Source organism: Phaethon aethereus (genome assembly GCF_964289735.1).
Source record: "Phaethon aethereus genome assembly, chromosome: 17".
Taxonomy (NCBI): domain Eukaryota; kingdom Metazoa; phylum Chordata; class Aves; order Phaethontiformes; family Phaethontidae; genus Phaethon; species Phaethon aethereus.
This window is the reverse complement of record NC_138593.1, coordinates 4,013,722-4,030,861: the sequence shown is the minus strand read 5'-3', so window position 1 is coordinate 4,030,861 and position 17,140 is coordinate 4,013,722. Positions and strand designations below refer to the sequence as shown.

General features: G+C 59.3%; 1 protein-coding gene across 1 annotated transcript in view; it reads left to right on the top strand.

The window, feature by feature from the left end:
* NCOR2 (nuclear receptor corepressor 2) overlaps positions 1–17,140 on the top strand; it is a gene marked incomplete at its 5' end in the record, with an annotated part of 178,131 nt that overhangs the window by 151,732 nt on the left and 9,259 nt on the right. Inside the window, 13 exons of the mRNA XM_082007798.1 lie at positions 2,357–2,507; positions 6,335–6,487; positions 6,871–6,957; positions 7,430–7,707; positions 8,519–8,882; positions 11,015–11,242; positions 11,349–11,594; positions 12,262–12,411; positions 12,858–12,998; positions 13,106–13,268; positions 13,819–14,252; positions 16,570–16,713; positions 16,885–17,033. Of these exons, the coding sequence (XP_081863924.1) occupies positions 2,357–2,507; positions 6,335–6,487; positions 6,871–6,957; positions 7,430–7,707; positions 8,519–8,882; positions 11,015–11,242; positions 11,349–11,594; positions 12,262–12,411; positions 12,858–12,998; positions 13,106–13,268; positions 13,819–14,252; positions 16,570–16,713; positions 16,885–17,033 (2,688 nt within the window). The remainder of the gene's footprint in view (positions 1–2,356; positions 2,508–6,334; positions 6,488–6,870; positions 6,958–7,429; positions 7,708–8,518; positions 8,883–11,014; positions 11,243–11,348; positions 11,595–12,261; positions 12,412–12,857; positions 12,999–13,105; positions 13,269–13,818; positions 14,253–16,569; positions 16,714–16,884; positions 17,034–17,140) is intronic.

Below are 17,140 nucleotides of genomic sequence, written 5' to 3'. Positions count from 1 at the left end.
CGCGGCACGGGGCTGCGCGGCGCGGGGCGGCGTTGCTCCCGCCCCGTGGAGCCCCGCGGAGAGCTCTGCGGCAGAGCCTTTGCAGACAGCCTCCGCGGCGGCGGGCAGGAGCCCCGTCCCACGAGCCGAGCCTGCAGAAGAGCAGAGCTCGGCGAGCAGCGATGCAGAGCCTTACAGCACGTCTGAATCCCACTTTGCTTTTCGTAGCTGTCAGGAACAGAGGCGAAAGCAGCTTTAAACGGCTCTGGGAGAATAATCTTGCCAGCGCAAGAAAGTGGAGCAGAGAAGGAGATGGGTGGAGGGCCCGGGCCGGGCAGGGGAGAGCGGGAGGCTGCGAGGCGCAGGTGAGGTAGCGAGGTCTCCTGCCAGGGCTGAGCACGGGGCGCTGGGCGTCCCGCCCAAAGGTTCTCTTGAGCAGGAAGATACTTTGGCCTTAATCTCCACCATCCATCTTCAGAAGAGCAGCTGGCAAGCGGGCGATAGTTTATTGCAGTGTGAGTTATTGCTCATCTGGTAGCAGAGTGGAGAGCATTAAAAAAAAAAAAAAAATCTGTTTCCCGTGGGGATTTTATCTGGCCATCATTTAGATATTTAAAGCCACTCGTGCTCAGGTTTTTGCCTGCCGCCTTCAAGGAGGGTCACCACGCTCCCTTTGGCCCTGGGGACCTGAACCTGAATCCTGGCCCGGAGCAAAGGCTTAACTTGCCCAGTGCCCCGCATCCAGCAGCTGCCAGGAGCGGATGCACGGGCGCTGTAAATAACCCGTCAGAGCAAATGCAGGCTCCATCCCCTCGCATGCTCCTGCAGCAGCTGTGGGCAGCAGTGGGTGGGCATGAAGGGTCTTGACCACCACGTGCCAGAGCTGAGAAGATGAAGAGAGTTTGCTGAGATGCTCTTTTACCTCCAGCTAATTCATCCGTCTAGTTCCCTTTGTTTGGCATGGGAATAAGGTAGCAAGCCCAGATCCAGAGCATTACCTGCCTCTCTTGCTGGCCCAGCAGCCTGCACCCCTCTGCTCCCGTTAGGGAGAAGGAGCCCCCCGTTCCAGCAGCAGCTCTGGGTACCAGAGCTGATATTTGATCTCAGATTAGTCGTCCTGTTCACAGAAGACAGATCTTGAATAGATGCTCTCTGCTCTGAAGCCGTCTGTCGTCACTTGCTCTCGAATCCCCTGAGCACGTCCCCGGAAGGGAGGTGACTTACCTGGGGCCGGGGGAGCCGGCTGGGAAAGCCGTTACCAGCGTGCTGCGAAGGCGAACGGTCCGAGCATTGAACCCACGTGCTGGCACGTCCCGGCAGCTGCGGCAGGGTTCTGGGGGGGCTGCGGGTGCTCAGAGGGCTTGGTACAGAGCAGGGCCGTCTGCAGGCTGTGGTGGGGAAATAGTCTGCACTGGCACAACCTGGAAGCACCAGCAAAGCTGGCTGGGGCGTCGCTTCCCCGAGGCTTCCCGCGAGCGTCGGTCCTGGGGATTGGTGGGGCGAAGCGAGCAGAGCAGGAGGGCATCAGGCAAGAGCGTGACCCCCTTCGGTGGGGTGGGGGCCTGGCACCCCACAATGGCTGCTCCCGCTTGGCAGTCGGCACCGACAGGTTGTGATGGCAGAGGGGTGTTCACTACCACTCACGTCCTGAAGGACATCCAGCTCTGGGTGTCTGGAAGGGGATTCGGAGGGGGGCAGGTGGCTGTGAGCTGTGTCCGTGTGTGCCTCTGGGGAAAGGGAGGTTTCGGGTCACACCAGTTTGTGTAAGGAGCCTGCTTCTCCTGTTCCTGCTGGGGAGCTAACTGGCAGACTTCGCTCCCCGACCCGCTCCGGGACCGGGCTCGGCGACGCCTGCCGTCTCGCCCAGGCATGCCGCCGGCCGCCAGCCCCTGCGCGCAGACGGCTCGCTGAAGGTCGTGCTTGCTGCCAGCAGACGTGCGCTGGGTGGGCAGGACGACTCCGTGGCTGCTGTACCAGGCTGAGAAAATAGGTTGCAGGGAAAAGCTAAGGCTTGAGCAGTCCCTGCCGTCACCAAGGTGTCCCCAGTGGGGCACCAGCCCTGTCCCCTCAAACCTGTGGGGTAGAAGTCAGCCAGGTAGCTTACTCTGAAACCCACAGGTCAAGAGAGCTGCTGTTTTGGAGGTCTGTGCTGTCCTCACCCCCGCCTCTTCCCAGCAGCCTCACACAGATCACGTACTTTTTTACCGCTCCTCGTTATCGTCCTCATCAATAATTAAGCTGCAAGTCCCTCGCTGTTGGCTGCGCAGGCCGGGCGCGCTCTCCCTCCACTCAGCCTCCTACGGGGAGCGGCCCGTCCCTGCGCGCGCGCTTAATTGCTTGTGACACTGTTAAATATGGATCTTGGTGGCTTTCCAAGGGCACCCCGGCAGAAGTGCTGTACAAAGGAACCATTACCAGGATAATCGGAGAAGACAGCCCCAGCAGAGCAGAGAAGGCGAGAGAGGATGCCATGCCCAAAGGACATGTCATCTACGAAGGGAAGAAGGGCCACGTGCTGTCCTACGAGGGTAAGTCATAATCCTCCTCCTTTTTCGGGCAGGCGCCGGGGGTTTGTGCCGCCGCGGCTGGGAGTTGGGAGCTGTTTGAGGAAAGGCTGGCGGAAGTGCGGCGGGCCGGCCCCGCGTCTTTGCTCCCAGCGTCGTCTCTCTCCCTTCCCACCCCGCCCGCCCGCGGCCCGGCTGGCTTCCCCTCTGTCCCGCCTGGTTATCTCGCCGTGGAGGCGGCTGCACAGCGGGCAGGGGCGCGGCGGGGCTGTGGCCTGGGACGGCGTCTCTGGTTTTAGGGAGCAGGGGAGAGGAGAGGACCAGGCGGGAGGTTACTGCCTTCATCCCTAGCACCCCTGTGCGGGAGGGGACTGTCCAAAAACACTGTGAGAGCGTCCCCAAGCTCTTGGGCCAAGGTAGGACTCAAGAACCTGCAAGATGGAGGCCGGTTGGGTAGTTTAGCATAAAGGTTTATTCGGATATCCGATTCCTCCTGGCAACACCTTGGGCGCCGTGCAGCTTTCCCAGCATGGGGCTGCCCTGCAGGAATCCTCCCGGGCCTGGCAGCACCGGGCTTCAGTGTCTGGTGAGCTTTGCTACAGCATCTGTAGCGACCGGAGGGGCTGAAGCCATTCACGCATGGCACAAGGAGCCTGCCTGGGGCGCGCGTTGGCCTGTTGCTGGCTGCTATCGCCCAGAAGCACTGAGGACCCCAGGGGACCTGTCCAGAGCCCCGTCTGGGGTGAGGAGCTGCCCCGGCACAGATGGTGTCACTTGTTAACCAGGCTGACCCTGCGCGGCTGCGGAGCGGAGTACAGCACGGCGATCCCGGGCAAGTAGCTGCAAGCGAGCCTGACGCTGGGCTGCTCCCAAGGGAGAGGTCCCTCTCTGGAGAGACCCAAAAGCCCCGTTGCCGCTCGCACCCCTGCCGCACGGTAACGTGCTGCCTCGGTGAATGCCGACGGTGCCTCGCTGCGTTTGCGGTGTCAGCGTGCAGTCACCAGCTGCTGCTGCCTCCTCTGCGTCTGTTCACCCCTCGCAGCACTGGCCATCAAAGCTGCTCTGCGAGTCCCGGCGGCTCCCGTTAGGGATAAGCAGATGTTCCTCTCCAGTAAAGCTGGAAACAGCTCCTCCGTGCTCGCCTCTTGCCGTGCGCTGGACCGGGCATCTCTGACACGGAGCCGGGTGCCTCCTCGCCCGCAGCCGGGGTCGGGAGGAGCTGAGTTGCAGACACCGCAGCCCCACGTCCTCGTGGGGTAAAACACTGGCGCGTGCTCTGGTGTGCCCAGGGACGGCCGCCCTCATGTGTCGCCTCTCTTCTCAGTTCAATTTGGAGATGGCTAAGGAGCAGATCCTAACCTCGGCCGCACTCGCCCGCCTCAGCAGCTCTCTCTGGTCGGCTGCTGCGCTGCCTGAGCCCTGCGCCTCCCTCCCGGGGCCGGCTGCACCCCTCCCCGGGGCAGAGCATCCCTTTTAGCCTGCCTGGCAGCCCAGGCCCTGTCGTCAGTCCTGCAGGCTGAGGGTGTCCAGCAGAAGTCCCTTTCCTCTTGCCCGCAAGTGCAGGCAGCTGGTTTCATCACAGCCTGGTTGTTCCATCTGAGGCCGGAGGCGGAGGGTTCAGGTCAGACCACGGGGGACAACTCGCAAACTTCAGCTCATGCCACCTCTGCGCCTGCCCTGGGGCCACAGGGACCTTTCCGGACAGGGCGCTGCACCGTGCCTCTCGCCCGCCGCGTGGAAACCGGCTCGTCCCACGCCTGCCCGCGTTCACTGTCAACTCTAGCCCAGATAAGAAATGTCACCGCGGGAGACTTGTGTCTGGGCGCCCTTTGGGACAGTTGGCAGGGCTCGGACCAGGGAGGACGTAGGAAGCGTTTCAGGACTTGTTTGTGCAAGAAGCTATTTTAATCCTCTCTGCCCAGGCTTGGGCTCGAATGAGGTTGATGTGAGAAACGGTGCCACCAGGGGAGGGCCGGGGAAGGCTCCCGGCAGCGAGGGCTGCCCGTGCCCACAGCTGGGATCCCGCTCCGGGCGGCAGAGGAGAGCTGCAAACCAAACTCTTCCCATTGCACACACTTGCTGGTGTCAGCCCGAGTCTCCTCGGCTGCAGCCTGAGCCCATCGCCTCTTGTCCTACCCCCTGTGAACACAGATGAGGAATTAATTCCTTTCTCTCCACAGCAGCCTTTTACGTGCTTGATTGCATTTATCGCATCCTGAGTAATCTCGCGTGCTCCCGCAGCCTAACCCGTCCTGCTGCCTCTCTCCTTCCTCACATAGAGCCCGGCAAGGCTTCGCAGCCCGGAGCGGAAGAGTTAAAAAAAAAAAATTAAATAAGAAAACTGAAATTGTTGGTGATCATGAATTTTGGCAAGCAGAAAAAAAATTGCAAATTCTTCAGTGTCATGAGGGTGCTTAAAATAAAAGGGCTGTAATGAGACGAGATCCTGTAGCATGTGCGAGCTGAATTGGGCTAGATTGGTTATTCTCATTCCGCATATGATTGCTGATGGCTTCTGCAAGGCATGGGACGTGGGTTTGGAGTGGTTTTCTTTCTGTTTAGTCTCTCTTCTCCCTCGCGCCCTCCCCTTGCTTCCCAGAGGCACAAAGGGGGCCCGGGACTGCGTCCCCTTCTGCAGGAGGGCTGTTGGCAACAGATGTGCCTCGATGACAGTGCAGGCACGTTGCCCTGCGTCTGCCGCAAGGTCCTTGGCTGGTTCTGAACATCACCCCCAGATTTCTCCCGTCAAACGAATCTGAAGTGAAGGCTCGGGGACAGATCCCCCTCTTGTTTCCCCGCACACATCCCCAAACCCCTTCCGGATTGAGTGGGTGCTGACTGCAGAAACCAATAGTGCGTGTGAAGTTGTAATGATCCCGTTTTATTAATTGCTAGTTTTGCCAAGGAGGACTTTTGTTCTCAGTTGTTCGCGACGGAAAGAATGTTTTTAACTTCTCCTCCGTTTTCTCTAATTGTATAACCACCTTCTCTGCCCAGAAAGAGGAGGGTCAGGGCACCGGCGATCCTTGGCAGGGGCAGCCAGGCCAGGGACGACGGGCAGAGGCAATTATCTCTCCAAGCCAACGTCCCCGTTTGGAGCTCGTTACATAAGCACGAGACATTCAGCTGGATCAGAAGCTGCTGCTGAACACACAGCTCGCCGCACGTGATGGATGCCTGTCGCCCGGGGCGGGCGTGATGCTGCCTGGCATCTGCTCCACCTTTGGACAGGGACGTGGTCGGTGGCCTCCTGTGACGCGGGCGCTTGCCCCAGCAGTCCTGCGTGGGACTTTTCGCCGACCCTCCCAATTCTTGTGCGGGCTCACCGCCGTTTCAAAGGGATCATTCTCAACTTTGCCTCTTCCCCCTTTCTCCTGATTTTCTCACCCAGGGAGTGTCTCGGGAAATGTTAAGGCTGGCCATGATCCCATACAGTAGGTGACTAGCAAAAAAGAAAACAAACAGGGAAAAATAAAATAAAAATCCCCAGACCCACAGGGCCAAGTTCCGTGGAACCGCAGCTGCTCATACCAGTGCCGCGCGGGCTCCGGGCTGTCCCGCTGCCTACGTCTGGCCCCCACCGGGGACGGAGGGCGCGGGACACGACAGGGCGGATGCTCGCGCGGGAGGCACAGATCTGGAGTCTGAGGCAGGCAGGGAGGGGAGAAAACACCAGCTGGATTTCTTGGAAGCCAACCTGGTGCGACGCTTCTGGCGTTGCCAGGCGGTGGCTGATGCCGGGATGGGATCCGACCTTTCAGCGACGCAGGCAGACAGCAGTAAACACCCTCCCTTGGCCGGTGCTGACTTTCTGTGCTCCTGACGGTGCTTCTCGGTGTTCCCTTCCCCAGGTGGAGTTGCTGCTTCTCAGTGTCCCAAAGAAGACAGCAGGAGCTCGGGAGCTTCACATGAGACCACAGGAACCAAGCGAACCTACGATATGATGGAGGGGAGGATCAGCCGGGGCTTATCAGCCCGTGAGACCTTATCTGCCAGCATTGAAGGTGGGTCTGGGTGAAACCTTTCACCCACGTGTTAGTAGTCACCTGCAGAGACCCATCTTGTCTCTTGTCTACACGATGCACCTTCCCGTGCCTGTGTTTTGGCTGTGGTTAGCTGGTACCCTGCAGCACATCCCAACAGGACAGCGTCTGACCAGCATGGGAAAAAAGGGACCCAGACTGGCCCACTTGCCTTTGGTTTCTGTCCTGGTAGACCAGTTTCAGGACTACAAAAGAAGGAAGCATGTGTTAAAAAAAAGAGAAATCAAGTAATTTAGAAATTGTTGATGTTTTCCCTTGTTGTTCCAGGAGTCCCTGGTAACACTGTTATTGTGTATTAATTGTAAATGAACTCCTGTGTCACAACACAACTTTCCCCCTTCTAGGTCTCATGGGTCGAGCGATCCCTCCAGACCGACACAGCCCCCATAACCTAAAGGAGCAGCATCACATGCGGGGCTCAATTACACAAGGTAAAACCTGCAAGCAGAAGATGGCCACAGCCAGAGGTAACATGGGGGAGTATCACTTTTTGTCAGGCTAGTTGCTCTTATTGTCAGGCTAGGGCAGGAGGAAACAAGGGTGGACGCATCAAGGTCCAGCTGCAGATCTCTGCAGCCTCAGCTTTGTCCTCAGAGAGACTTTTCAGTCTTGCTCAGCTTCTACCAACCTAAGCTCTCGCCAAAGTCGGGGTGAAATTCTCCATGACTCACATGAAGGTAGGTTGAAACTAGTGCAGAATGGGTCCAGAAAGTGGTGGTAGATGTGAGGTGACCCAGCTGCATTAGTGATATAGCTGCTCTGTGTGCTCAGTTGTGTACCAGTCCCTGAGTTACATGCACTACCTAGAGACCCCCTTGAACTGAGCATCCACGTGGGGACTGGGAGTCCGGTGTCTGGCTGGGGAATCACCCTCTGCATCCATCGTCTGCTTGGGGGTTGCAGGAATACCTCGGTCCTACGTGGAGGCCCATGAGGACTACCTCAGAAGAGAAGCCAAACAGCTCAAGAGGGAAAACACTCCCCCGAGGGACTTATCTGATGCCTACAAGGTCAGGTCTCATGAAGGCCTTACTCCTCTGAAAATGAAACCAGCCCATGAAGGCCTGGTGGCCACGGTGAAAGAAGCGGGAAGATCAATCCATGAGATTCCCCGAGAGGAGCTGAGGCGAACGCCAGACATCTCTCTGGCGAGACCTCTGAAGGAAGGCTCCATCACGCAGGTGAGTATTGGGCGAACAGCAGACGAGATCGGTCCTACTCAGGCTGCTGTCCTTGCACAGACCCTGGGGACCATTCCCAGGGTAAAAGGAGAGCAGAGAGGGCTTCGGGATGCAAACACATCGCTGGTGACAATTGAGGCTTTGCTTGGATACAGGTTGCCCTTCCCCATCCTTTGATCTTTAAAGGTCCCTTCCAACCCAAACCATTCTATGATACCTCCCAGTGGATAAATACAAAACCCAGGGAAGGGAGCTGAGCACCCCGGCACGTTAAGAAAGCGGTGCTCCATCCACATGCGTAAGCAGAAGGGCACGCGTTTTGCTCTTGTTCAAGGCCAGAGTCAATTCGGTGCCCTGGGCAGTTGTGACTCTGGGTGCACATAATCTTGGTCTCCTCCCTTTATGGGCAAGTGTCAACCCAGCAAGGCCAGCAGTTAGGATGAAACGTGGCAGGCTGTCTCCTGTTGGGCTCCAAATATTTGGAGGGTTCCCATGGCACCTCATAGTCCTACCTCATTTCACAGTGTGTGTAGGAGAGAGGCGTGATGGGCACAGCCAGCCTTCGGCAGTGACTCACCATCATCTTGTTGAAGCACAACAAGACATGCAAGATGGGCGCTCCACCCTGCCCTGCGCCGTGCGGAGCTATTATCTCTGCCTTGCCGATGGCTGTTGCCGTTTGACCAAGTAAACCGGTGTACTGACCCACTGAACGAGGAAACACGAGTCCCATTGAAACCGGTGGGATGCGGTCACTGCATCCCCTTCTGCCCTACGCCCTTTTGACATCCCCTCTGCCTTCTGTCTTCAGGGTACCCCACTGAAGTATGACAGCGGCTCTTCCTCCTCGAGTACCAAAAAGCACGATGTGCGGTCCATCATCGGCAGTCCTGGCAGGACTTTTCACTCTGTGCACTCACTGGATGTCATCCAAGACCCGAGGAACCTGGAAAGAGCTTATGAAGAGAGCCTGAAAAACAGGCCAAGCCCAGTGACAAACTCGGGTGGCTCCATCGCCAGAGGGGCTCCTGTGATTGTACCCGAGCCGGGCAAGCCCCACCAAAGTGCCCTCGCCTACGAGGACCACCAGGCAGGGCACAGCACAGCGTTCGGCAGCCACTTGCACAGAGGGTCTCCGGTCTCCACGCGGGAGACCACGCCGCGGCAGCACGAAGGTACTCGGCAAACCTTTTATTTGACGCTAAGATTTCTAGCAAGCCGGGCGGGTGAGGTGTGCGGGAGGTGGCTGCTGACCCCACCTGCCCGAGCCGTTCCCGGCAGGTGCCCGTCGAACCCGTTCTCCCCAGCACCCTGCGCCCACTCTTGCCCGCGGCTGCAGCTGACTCATGGCACTGGGGCAGCTGCCAGGCGCGGCTGGGGCTCAGCTCCCTTCCTGGGGTGCTCACACGGTTGCAGCCAGGGCACCCCACGTCTGCGCCGGGGTGACCAAAGGGAGACTTGGACCGCGGCAGGTGAAGCTGGTGGTGTTCTGAAAGCATCTTCCCAGTGCCAGCGCTGGCCCAGGGCACCCTTGTTTCTACAGGCGGGTGGGAAAGTAGTGCTTGGTGCACCGGGTGGGGGGATCTTCGTGCTTTTTGCTGGTCTAGGGTGTGTTTGCCTACCTGGTGCGTTTATGCCTCATCTGTCACCTGGGCACCTGAGTGCCTCACTGCCAGGAACTTCTAATCCCTTCTGAGCCGGTGGATCCGGGCAGTGCGGCTGGTCTTGGGGATCTGCTGTCTCCCCGGCCCGGCCACCTGTGCCAGGCAGGGTCTGCCCGTGCCCCCGGCATCGGTCGTCCGCTGGCCCCAGCGCCAGACCTGGGGCTCCCAGGGAGCTGGCGCGTGCCTGGGCTGGGCTCAGTGCTCTCGTGATCCCCTCTTGCTTCGCGGCACGTTGGTGGGCAGGATCTGCAGCCAGTCCCCGAGGTGCCGTGTCCCACCAAGCCTGCTAGCTGCAGGTAACTGCTTCGGGGCTTTCTGCATCTCCCGCCTGCGAACCCTCGTCCTCACCTGAGAGTCTTGTGATTTGGGGGCGTGCAGCACAAGACGGCGCAGTCTGCCGAAAACCGAGGCCAGGACGCGCCTCCCCGGCAAGGAGCGGGAAATGGGGCTGTGCAGTGCAGAGCTCCTCCAAAAAGCCTGCCCCGTCACCCGCTGCCGGCTGGGCCAGCTCCAGCCCTCCGTGGTCGGTGTGTCCCATTGCTGCAGCCTCTGCTGTCGTCCCGATTAGGTCAATCATTTTGGGGGAAGCTTTCAAATGTTGTCGGCTTTTTGAGATTGGCACATACAGCGAGCACAGTGCAGGGCAGGCAGCACCTGGGCAGTGGGGAGGGATCCCAAGGGAAAAAATCAATGTTGCTGCAAAATGCCAGTGGGAAGGTGGAGTTCTGTGTGTCTGGAGCTCACAGAGTTTTGGGCTGCAGAGGATCGGCAGGAGGGGTCCCCGTGGTGTGGGTTGGAGTTGGAAGGCACCTTTCCCCAAGTCGCCTGAGCTTTCCTTCTGCACCAGCAGTAGATTTGATTTATTAGCGGCCGCGCTGAGCCAGCAAGCTTTGTGAAAGGAGCGGGAGCGTGGCCCACGTTGCAGCCCCGGTTGTTTTAAAGTCAGGAACGATGGAGCTGGATCCCTCTGTGTGCGCGTGAGGGAGCTGCTCCTTGCTCCCCGAGCCAGGGCCAGGCAGCGTTTGGTGTGCAGCATGGCGCAAGGGGTCTGGTCACGCTGCTCGGGGTGGCTCGGGGTCAGCCGCTGTCCCCAGCCTGCTGTTACGGACACAGGAGCTGGCGACGCGCGTCCCAGGTTGGGTGAGAAGTGTCACCAGTGCCCAGCTCAGCTTGGGAGAGCCAAGAGAAGTCGCTGACATGATCCAGCTTCCCCTCCGTGTGCTGGGAAAGAGCTTACGGCTCCAGAGGGTGGTGGGTGCTTGAATGCTCTGAACTATGTTCCGTCACCATTGCCGGGAGTTTCGGGGTCCCTGGCTCTGCCCGGCAGCAGTGGGAGCGCAGCAGCGAGGCTCCACCACCAGCTGCTTGTGCGGGCCAGGATGAGCTCACGGACCGCCCAGCGTGGGTGCGCTGGGGTGGCAGGATGGTTTGGGACAAGCTTCTCTTCTGGTGCAGCCAGGGCTTGGCCCGCCTCGGCCTTGGTGGCGTAACGGGGCATGGTGGTGCAGGGAGGGGGGAAGGTCCCTCAAGTTCAAGGTAGCTGTGAGCATCCCTGGGGGACTCACTTGGCTGCAGGCATCCCTCGGGGACGTGGCTTGGCCGCGACGCTCAGTCTCTGACTCATTTCCTTCTGCTCGCTGCAGGGAGCATCACTGCTGGGAAGCCAGTGTCCCAGGACAGAAAGATCACCCCCACGTCGAGAGAGCTCACCAACTCCAAGTCTCCGCATGCCCCCGTGGCCGACCACCACCACCCCATGTCCCCGTACGAGCACCTGCTCCGTGGCGTGAGCGGGGTCGACCTGTACCGAGGACACATCCCTCTGGCTTTTGACCCCGCTGCCATCCCGAGGGGCATCCAACTGGAAGCGGGTACGTTCCGCAGCGGCACGGTCTGCTTGGGATTGTTTTTTTCCTTGTTATGCTCTGAAGGTCTCTGGGGGGAGCCGCTTCACATCTGCGTTCTTTTCTCTCCCAGCTGCTGCTTACTACCTGCCGAGGCATCTGGCTCCGAGCCCCACATACCCCCACCTCTACCCCCCGTACCTCATCCGGGGCTACCCGGACACGGCCGCCATGGAGAACCGACAGACCATCATCAACGACTACATCACGTCGCAGCAGATGCACCACAACGCCGCAGCCACAGCCATGGCGCAGCGGGCGGACATGCTGCGCGGCTTGTCACCCCGGGAGCCCTCCCTCGCCCTCAACTATGCAGCAGGTCCTCCCGGCACGGCACCATCCAGGGGTTTGGGGGCATTTTGGGAGAAGGAGCCTGGGTCAGGCTGGCACTGCCCGTTCCAGCGCTGAGGCCCAGGGCCGAGCCAGCAGCACCGTGTCACCCAGCAGTGTAGGAACTTGGCTGGTCAGCGTGGAGGACAGCAGAGGGGAATTTATGTTCTTTTTGCCATCTTTAGTTACTTGATGCTCCTTATGTGTAGCTCTGGTTTTGGGTCATGGGAGCACTTCCCAGCCTGGCCCTGCTGGCCTTTGGAGATTAAAACACACTCCCAGAAGGATACGTGGCTTTCTGCGAAAAGCGGAGCATGCTGGGGAGCGCGCGGGGTGCGGTGCTCCTGCCCCGCCGCAGGCAGAGCAGCGTTGCTCTCCGGCTGGGGCGAGCTGCGGCGGATGCCGCCTGCAGCCCCCGTGCTCAGCAGGCATAGATCTCAACGTTTTTCCTCCCGGTTATTCCCAGCAGGACACACTCCATTTGCCCACGGAAGGGTCCCCTCCCCGGGCAGCCTGCACCCAAGGCCGTGTGTGCTGGCACCTCCTGCGCTGTGCTGGAGCAGCAGGACGGGCCGACCCTCCCCAGCATCGCTCCAGTGCGGCCAAGCTGCAGCAGCTCAGCATCTCCTTGACAGTCCTCTCGCTTCTCTCTCCAGGCATCATTGACCTGTCCCAGGTGCCACACCTGCCCGTCCTCGTGCCCCCTACCCCTGGCACCTCTGCCACCACCATGGACCGCATCACCTACATCCCCGGCCCCCCCCAGACCTTCGGCAGCCGGCACAGCAGCTCCCCGCTCTCCCCAGGTAACGCTCCAGGTTGCTTTTCCCATGGGAAAGCGGTTGGGCAGGATGCCCTTAACCCATTCAGGTCCATGAGCTCAGCATGCTGGGGCAGATGAGGGCAGCCCAAATTCATTCTCACTCAGGGACCAGCCCACTGGCTCCCTCAAACCAGCCGCTCCTATCCTGCTTGTTGGGGACTTCCTTGCTTTTCCCCTTTCTTCCCCAAACTGGTAGCTGGCAAACAGCTTTGTGGAAGGTCGTACCCCGGAGACGGCGCCAATACAGCTATTGCGTGATTTGTCTGGCTTTTGTCGCACTGGCTGCCCCCATCTGTCCTGCTCCAGGTGACCTTGGATGGAGCCGTTCCTTATCTGCTCTGCAGACACAGTGATATGAAGAGCAGGCAGCGTTCCCCGGGGGAATCGCTCTGTCTGCAGCCCTTTCACTGCCTTTCGGTTGGGTTTCAGGAGGCCCCACGCACATGACCAAACAGTCGGGATCATCGGTGTCTGAGCGGGAGCGGGAACGGGAGAGGGAACGGGAGAGGGAGCGTGAAAAATCCATCCTAGCATCTACCACGGTGGAGCATGCACCCATCTGGAGACCAGGTAGGCTGGGGAGGAGCAGCACCACATCTTGGGGCCCATGTTGAGTGGAGGTAGGGTTGGGGCTATAAAACGAAGAACTAAAAGCCCTTCTTTGTATTTTCCCCCAGGTACAGAGCAGTCCAGCAGCCGTTCATCCTCGCACTCTCACAGCCACCAGCACTCTCCAGTCTCACCCCGCACCCACGAGACCATCCAGCAGCGCCCCAGCGTGCTCCACAACACGAGCATGAAGATCATCTCCTCGGAGACCCCCACCCCTTCCGTCCTGCGGTACGTCCCACCACCACAGTCCCTGCCGCTTGCCCGGACCCCTGCACCAGGGCGGTTAAGTTAGTGAGCATCACGTGGGGCACCTCTGAGATGGAGCCAGGATTGTTTTGGCCTTTCATCGGGAGCAGGATTGGGGCTTACAGGGAGGTTGTGATGGGGAGAGGCAGATTTTCGTGCCCAGTTCCTTCACTTTTTCTGGTGGCTTTTACTGCTTCCAGAAGAGAAAGCAGGAGCGTCCCTGTACCCAAATACAGGTATCACTCCTCTTACTGAAAGTTGCCTGGTGGTGGAGTTATGAAGGTCTGTGGGACCTGGCCATTGGTTATATTCTCTCCAGTCAATGCATCCAGGCCACAGCCAATACTCTGCGGCCAGTTACTGTGGTGGAGGCCCCATCCAAGCCCTTCCCACCTGCCCCAGCACGGGGTGACGCTCAGGAGCCCTGGGAGGACCTCAGCCAGGCAGGGCTGAACGCTGGGGCTCTGGTGACAGCACTCCTCTTTCTCCATGTGCTTCTCTCATCTTCGCTTTGTCTTCATTTGCCTTCCAGATCCTCCTCCACCACTACCACCTCGCCGATCCGCTCCGCTGCCTTCCCCTCGGCCTCCACCCTGCGCTCCTCCATCAGCGCGCCAGACGGCTACGCAGCCCTGATGGACCCGGCCGTCCTGCAGAAAGAGGCCTCAAGGGTACGGGAAGCCAAGGCAGAACGACCCCAGACTGACAATAACGTCTTCACCTCAAAGCTGCCCAGTGGGGGCAACCTCGAACAGTCGCCTTCACCCATTAAAGCCATGGAGTCGAGACCTTTGCCCGCCTCCGGACCTGGTTCTTCTCATCACTATAGCAGAGGACAGGGGAAAAGCCAACAGCACCATCACCCTCTGGACCAGCAGCACGCAGCCTCGGGCCCCGAGCAGCACAGTAGAGAAAAGAGTCAAAGTAAACCCTTTTCAATGCAGGAACAGGAGCTTCGAGCACTCGGTAAGACTACCACGACAGCGGCCAACTTCATAGATGTGATTATCATGCGCCAAATGTCTTGCAATAAGGGGCAGCGAGAAAGAGGCTCGCTAAGTAACGACTCCGCTAGTCATGGTAAGAAGTTGGAGGGGAGAGGTGAGAGAGCTGTGGCCTGAAACCCATTTTATTTCATTATTTCTTATTTTTAGTTGCACGTTTTGGCTATTGGCTTTGTCAGCTCCCCCAGTGTGCTTGTCCCTCTGCTTCCCAGTTGTTTTGTTACTCCAGACTTTTTTATTTGTGTACGTTTTAGGGATCTTCCCTTCTCCCACCCTCTTTTAGTTTTTCCCGTTGCCAAGTCCTGTTTTGCAAACATTGTTCAGTTCCTGGTATTGCTTTTTGCAGACAATAGCAATTTGCTAATTCTGATTTCCTCATCATTAGAAATTCCCAGGCAGTCCTTAAGGAACAGTTTTGGGTAACGAATCAAACGAGCAAAGCGGAGAACCAGGAGTGTGAGCGGGACAGGGCTGCTGGCCATCAGACACATGCAGCCCCGCTCATGGTTGTGCCATTGAGCGTGCAGGATCTCAGAGGGCTTTGCGGGCTGCTGCATGATGCAGCTCGGATGGGGTCCCCTCGCTTGGGGTGACCTCACTCAGGGTCCTGGTGCTGGATGCTGCACAAGAGGGCAGCGCTCAGCCCAGCCGTGCTCGGCAGCCATTTCCAGAGCAGACCACAGGAGCCGTCTAACAGCAATCTTGTGTACGACACAAAAGCGCTGGGATAAGTTTCTCCAGAAGGAAGTGCAGGGAGGGGGCTGGATCCAAGGTCTAGGTCATTCCTGATGGGACCAATCTTCACCCAGAGCATTCATCCAGGCTCCCACCAGCATACAGCAGCAGCAGGCAGCCCGCAGGGATTTAATGGGACCCCTTCGTCAAGCTGAAGCATCTGCCTTGGCCGTCAGCGCTGGGGGTTGCTACCCAGCTCCCCTTCCTGTAACCTGGGTGGGAAGGACATGGCAGCGGGACCAGGGGAGGAGAGCTGCTCTGGCCGGCACATCCCCACTCACCCATCCCACCACTTGGTCGTGTCTGGTCCTGGCCCCTTCTAGCAGCGTGCTCCAGGGCCAAGGATGTGCCTCTGGCCACACTGCGCTGCCTGGCTGAGCTGGCACCAGTGTTTCCTCCAGCTTAGTGTTGTCACGCTGCGGATGAGAGGGGCGGCTTTTCTGTGGCCGTGAGCTGATAGAAGGGAGCTGGTGTTCCCCAGGACTTAACTGTTGGTTAGAGATCTTTCCAGAGCAGGACACTGCATCCTGGGTGGATCCGAAGTGCGGTCCCTGGGGTGCTGGCATGCGTGGGTGATGGGGGATGCTGCACCTCTGCCCCCAGCACAGGGAGGTTTTCCATGGGGGTCCTCCCCTACCCGTGCCCCAGGTATGTGCAAGGTCAGTGTGTCTGTGCCTGGGCACCGGGGACCCTCGGCAGCGCTGTGGGTCGCCTGCCAGATTTGCCTACAGTGGGCGGTTTCTAGGAATTGAGCATTAGGAGGGTAAAGGTCTCTGGAGGCAAAAGTCGTGAGCGTTAGCAAACGTGCTTAGCTGGCGAGAGGCAGCGTGTGCCTCCTCCAGGACTCCTCTGTCCTCCGTCCCTGGTCTGCGGAAGCATAACCCGTCCGTGCCTCAGTTTCCCCTTGTGTCGAAGGATACTGGTGCTCCCTCATTCCAGCTCTGCCTGCTTTGATGTAGCTTGAGTCTATGCAAAGGGCTTAAAAGGCAGAGAAAGGTCAAGAAGCCTTTTTGCCCCTGCGGCGTGCGAGTCTGCTGTCTCTGGAGCAAGATCTGGAGGTCTGCAGGGCCTCGCGCCCCATTTTCAAGTCCCTGCTGTTGGCCATGCTCGGCTTGGGGCTTTTCTTCGTAAAGCACTCGAGACCTCCCGCGCAGCCACCTCCACTCCTGCAGAGTGTTGCTTTCCCTCCTGGCGGAGCAGGATTTTTATCTTCCTGTGTTTCAGTAGGTGAGAGAAAGGGGGGGAGCAAACTGTGAACCCACAGGGCTTGAATTTAGTTCCTGATTCTCATGCTGTCACCACGAGCTGCGGAGTGTTCAGCTCTGCAGAAGTGAGGCATCACCTCCTTACTGCGGCCACCACCACAACTGGCCATCAGAGGTGGCTCCAGGGGTCCCTGCAATGTGACCTGCCAGCTCTTTCCTCATCTCTTTTTCCCCCCACTTTGCCGAAGGTGTGACTCTACCCACGAGCAATGGTTGCCGCAGCGCTAGGGAAAAGCCGAGCAAGTTCCTGGTTTTAACTCCCTTCTCCCGTTTCCCCAGGCTTCCACGGAGGCTACAGCCCTGAGCGGATGGAAGCTGTGAGTCCCGTGAGCTCACCCAGCCTGTCCCACGAGAAAGGGGCCAAGCTGCTGCAGGAGGCGGAGAAGGGGCACGGGGAGCATGACCTGAGGCAGAAACAGCAAGGTGAGGGCAGGGCTGGCCGTGCCGGCCGGCTCAGCAGAGCCCGAGCTGGCACAGGGGGGCTTCGTCAGCCAGCTCTCGCTCGCCATGCCCCAGTGCCATGCCGGGATGGCACTCGAGGAAGGGGACACAGACGTCATCTCACGCCTGCTCTCTTCTTTGTGCCTCCCCCAGGCTCGCTGAAGGCCTCAGCTCCCGAAGCCGCCCACCTGCAGCACCTCCGGCAGCCCGACGGCCCCCAGCCCCAGTGCCAGCCCCTGCAGTCCAGCCAGAGCGTCAAGGGCATGAACCAGCGGGTGGTCACGCTGGCCCAGCACATCAGTGTAATGAACCTCGCTCTCGCCTTCCCGCTGGGGCTCCTGGGAGGAGGGAAGAGCTGATCTGAAACGTGTCTGGTGGGGGAGGGCTGGGAGCAGTGCTAGAGACCTCA